Below are 4,951 nucleotides of genomic sequence, written 5' to 3'. Positions count from 1 at the left end.
CAACTGGTGTGAGAGTTTGAAGATTGCAATTACTTATCAACACCAATAGATGTCAGTGCGAATCCATGATAAATATCGAAGATGAGGGCTGGAGCAAGAGTGAACTTCCAGACAATGTGAACCACTGTCAGTGTGAGAGGCTTGATACAGAAGCACACACCAAAATTCAGATTCTTCAGCAACTCCACCAGGTTAAACGTGAGTTCGTCGTCAACCGTGCACTTTTCTAGTTATTTACTTGTATAAGTATAATAATTAATTGCAGTTCCTCAACAAAACTACATGGACAATTGCTTTCACCAATGTTCTTGCAATCAGATGATGTTCCGAATTTGCAGTGTCCTCCTGCTGATTTCCACTCTGATCTCCGAGGAGGTGACTGGAGAAGGCGAATTGAAGCAACTTCCTCCCTGGATGGTTGTGACTGAAGTGGGAATTGTGTCAATGAATTGCTCTTTTGGCACTACATTTAACACAGTGCGTTGGTACAGACAGCTCCCGAATCAGCCACCCCAGCATCTGATGATGGCGAAAAGGGAAGCTAACCCATCCGAGAGGATCACCGCTTCGATCAGTGCAGACGACAAAGTCAGTGTCCTGACTGTGAAAGACGCCAGACTTAATGACACCGCCACTTACCTCTGTGCAGAGAGGGCACAGTGTCACAACAAGTGGTTGAGACTGTACTAAAACTTGCATAGCTTCGGGAATTGCGTTATGCTGAGTTTGAAGGGTCAGTGTTTCTCCACAATCAGAGATAAGGGAAATGAGAGCAAATTACACTAGAAAGTATGGAACATCAAAATGTAAAGATAGTCAGACGTGATGACAATTGAATATGCGGATGGAGTTGAAGAAAGGCTATATGCAGAAATCAGAAACATTAATGGTGAAACGGGAAAGCGGATGGGTACAGTAATAATATTTGCAGAGGGCAGCATGGTGAGTAACTGTTGATGACGAAATGAAAGAAAGTGAAAAATAAAGAGCATGATGCACAGAGGTTAAAGATCACGGTAAAGCACAATTGAAGCAAATTTGAAGGACCTATGTTGTTAGCATCATTTAATTAACCACTGTCAACATCCTGGAGGTTTTACTGACCAAATACTCATCTGGACCCATCAAATATAAACAGTAGCGACAAGAGCAGGTCAGAGACTTAAACATTGCCGCCAGTAACATACTTCCTAACTCCCCAAAGCCTGCCACCATCTGCATGGCAGAAGTCAGGGGTGTGAGAGAACACTCCGTAATGCCCAGATGAGAGCAGTCTGAACAACACCCAAGGAGACTGACATCATCCAGGACAAAGCAGCCCGTTTGATTGGCACGACATCCATTAACATCCACTCCCTCTACCACCACGGCTCAGTCTGTACTACCTACAAGATGCAATGCAGAAGTATACCAAAGATAATCATACACAACCTTCCAATCCCACGACCACTTCCATCTCTTAGGACAATAGCCGGGAGATACTTGGGAATGCCACCACCTTCGAATTCCCTTTCAAGCCAGTCACCACCCTGATTTGGAAATATACTGACGTTCCTTCACTGTCACTTGGTCAAACTCCGATAATTCCCTCCCTAATGGCAATATAGGTCAACCGAGAACAGGTGAATTGCAGCAGTTCAAAAAGTCAGCTCAACTCCACCTTCACAAGGGCAACTAGGGACAGGTAATACGTACTGGCTAGCCAGTGGTGCCTACATCCTACAAATAAATTCATTTTTAAAATGTCAATAATTACACAAACTGAAAATAGAAATTCTGCTGTGTGGGTGCATGCCATTTGGCCCATCGAATTCACACCGAGCCTCTGAAGAGCATTATACCAAGACCCAACCTACCCCTGCATCTCCTATGTCTAATTTACCTAACCTCCCCGTCTTTTGACTGAGGTACGAAAACAGAACAACCTCATGAAACCCATGCAGACGTAGGGAGATTGTGCAAATTCCATTCTGAGTGTGAAATCAAAACTTGGTCTTTGGTGCTATGAAGCAGCAGTGGTTAAGACTAAGCCACCGTGCCATCATCTCGAGAACGGTTATGAAAATTCATGACTTGCTTTTTCCCCATTCATTAATTGGATTTTTTTTCTCTTTGCTACAAATTTCCTGGAGATCTCGCCAGAGTATTTCACAGTCACACTCATTAAACAGTCTGTAACTTGGTTTTCTTATAGACTCTTTGAATCATCATCACCAATTGCTACGCCATTTATTTTTGTGCCATTTGTAACCCTGGTCATCATACATTGACTTCAGTCAGGATACAGAATTTGCGTTGGTATGTACCTCTGCTGTTTCACCATTCCCATTCAAATGAGGGAAGCTTTAACGGAATGCCTTTTGTTTTCTTTGACAAATCCGTCAGCCTTGTATTGTCAGAGACAATGTGGTAGTGAGCCGTGTATTTGATCTGATATCCACACAAGAGTCATGTTTACGATGACACAAAGTAAAGTTAATGCAAGTCAGTTACACGGATCATACCATTAAATGCATCAGAAGCAACATTCGATTCTACTGTTACATTCTTTGGAAAGGTATTTATTTATCTATTTATTTCCTCATTATTGTATAAGAATCTTTCAGACTCACTGGTCCAATGCATCAGCTGAAGGGGCTGTCGAAGACCGAGAGCAGCTTTGTTAACTGTGGGTACCACAGTTCTGATACTCGAACAGCATGAACTAATTCCCTTCTCTGCATTTGCTTACAGAAGTAATAATCGTTCTGGAAAACGTTCGCTTTTATCTTTATCCAAACGTTGTTTGCAGCTGAGCAAACTTTGAAGAATTATGCACCTGAAGCCCTCGGTCATTCCATTCTACAACACTGCTCAAGGCCCCACCATGAATGAAAAAAGTCAGATGTATTTTTCTTGTATCAAAATGCAATGCCTTGTGTTAATCAAAATTGAAGGCCATCTGCCATTTTCAGCCCAAAAACGCTATGAGCAAGATCCCATTGTAATTTTAGAAAACCTTTTTCATGATGTAAAGAGTTAATCGATGCCTCAACATCTTGCTGACGTCCCACCAGCTCTTTAATCAAGTGGGACAATTCAGCAAATTGTGTATTTTTAGTCCAGTAATCTGCATGTAAATCTTGGAGAACAAGCTATAGTGTTGGGCTTAAGAATTATTGAATTTTACCTCACTGGGGTGTATCAATAATATTAATTCATATATGTATTGAGTATTTAACTCAATAAATTAGCTACATATTGAAATGCAGGGGGCTTCTTCTAATCGCTGTTAGGTACTTGTAGCCTGATAGGAAACAAACATAAAATCACACAGAATAGAGGAGGGCCTTTAGCTCATCGAGAGTGCAGTACTCGTGAGCTGAAATCTGTCAGTCAGCGTGAAATAGACTTTTTTTTGTCTTGCACTGATAGTGATTATTGTATAAAACTGCTTTTCCAGAAAATTAAAGGGGATGATTTTTCAGAAGAAATCAGAAACTAACATCATGGCAAGTTCTGATGGAATCATGATTCACTGCTCTGTCTGCACCAAAAGGTTTTAAAAATCAATGTGACCGGAGGCGGAATTCTGAGGCACACTTGAGGGAGAGTGTTTGAGTGCACCAACAGTGACAAACACTTTAACAAGTTAAACAGCCTGAAAAAATCTCACACAATGCACAGCACAGAAGAAACCAGACATATGTTCTGTGTGTGCACAAACCTCCGCCTGATTGTTAAGCCTGGTGAGGCATTCTCAACATGAATAAATCCTGGAAATGTACGGACTGCGGGAAGGCATTCTGTTCCCCATCTGCAGTCGAGATTCATCAGCGCAGTCACACTGGGGAGAGGCCATTCACCTGTTCGGTGTGTGAGAAAGGATTCAGTGCTCTGTCCAACCTGCTGGGACACCGGCAAGTCCACGCCGTGGAGAGGCCGTTCACCTGTTCCGAGTGTGGGAAGGGATTCACTGATATATCCACCCTGCTGACTCACCAGCGACTTCACACCCAAGAGAGGCCATTCCCCAGCTCTGAATGTGGGAAGGGGTTCACCGATTAGACCAGTCTGCTGAGACACAAGCGGGTTCACACCGGGGAGCGTCCGTTCACTTGCTGAGTGTGGGAAAGGATTTACTCAGTCGTCCACCCTGCTCACTCACCATCGTATTCACACTGGGGAACGGCCGTTCATTTGTTCTAAGTGTGGGAAGCGATTCACCCGGCTATTCAACCTGCAAACGCACCAGCGAGTTCACACCGGGGAGAGGCCATTCACCTGCACCGACTGTGGGAAGGAATTCACTCAATCGTCCAACCTGCTGCTCCACCAAATAATTCACAGTGGGGCGAGACCATTCACCTGCTCTCAATGTGGGAAGGAATTCACTCGATTGTCCAGCCTGCAGAGACACCAGCGAGTTCACAAGTGATCGCAGCAGTGCATTATGCTGTTCTTGCTGTGGCTCATCACATCCAGGAATGAACCACATTCATTCTGACAGTTGGTGAAGTGGGAGGTTCAGAGCTTCCCTTTCTGCGGTACTGGCCGCTCACACCACTTCGTTTCCAGTGAAGTGATGTGTCGAATTTCATCTGGATCACTGAATGGAGTGAAGGTTTGGAAAGTGAAAGGTATTCAGTTTGCGTTTCATTTTCTCCAGTAGTTGGCACGGAGACGGTCAGATTGTTTTGTTATATTCATGTGAGCGCTTCTCACAGCAAGTGCGCAACGAATTGTGAAGTCTGCAGCTCGTTTGGTGACGCTGAGGAGCGAAGAAGCTGGAAAATTTGCTGTGCCCGGAGCTGAACGAGGAAATCTCCAGTGACCCTCTCAGTGAAGGGCAAAGAGACTTGCGATGGTAGAAAGCTGCCATTCCTCGGAAAAGTGAACGAGGAGGAGGAGGGCCGTTTGAACATTTCGGAGTACACGCCACCATGTGATACATCGTGACAGATCTGATTGT

The 4,951-nt window shown here is 44.1% G+C and overlaps 1 pseudogene and 1 gene segment (V, D, J or C); both read left to right on the top strand.

The window, feature by feature from the left end:
- The first annotated feature begins 321 nt into the window (after positions 1–321).
- On the top strand, positions 322–690 carry LOC148144560 (T cell receptor alpha variable 12-3-like). The segment is given in 1 exon segment: positions 322–690. A coding segment is annotated over 1 exon segment (369 nt).
- Positions 691–3,744: 3,054 nt separating this feature from the next.
- Positions 3,745–4,417, top strand: LOC148144559 (uncharacterized; annotated as a pseudogene).
- The last annotated feature ends 534 nt before the right edge of the window (positions 4,418–4,951 follow it).

The sequence above is a fragment of the Chiloscyllium plagiosum genome, unplaced genomic scaffold, assembly GCF_037043375.1.
Source record: "Chiloscyllium plagiosum isolate Xiang-an unplaced genomic scaffold, Cpla_swu_hap1 HiC_scaffold_27, whole genome shotgun sequence".
Taxonomy (NCBI): Eukaryota; Metazoa; Chordata; class Chondrichthyes; order Orectolobiformes; family Hemiscylliidae; genus Chiloscyllium; species Chiloscyllium plagiosum.
The sequence above is the reverse complement of the archived record's forward strand: the minus strand, read 5'-3'. Positions and strand labels throughout refer to the sequence as shown.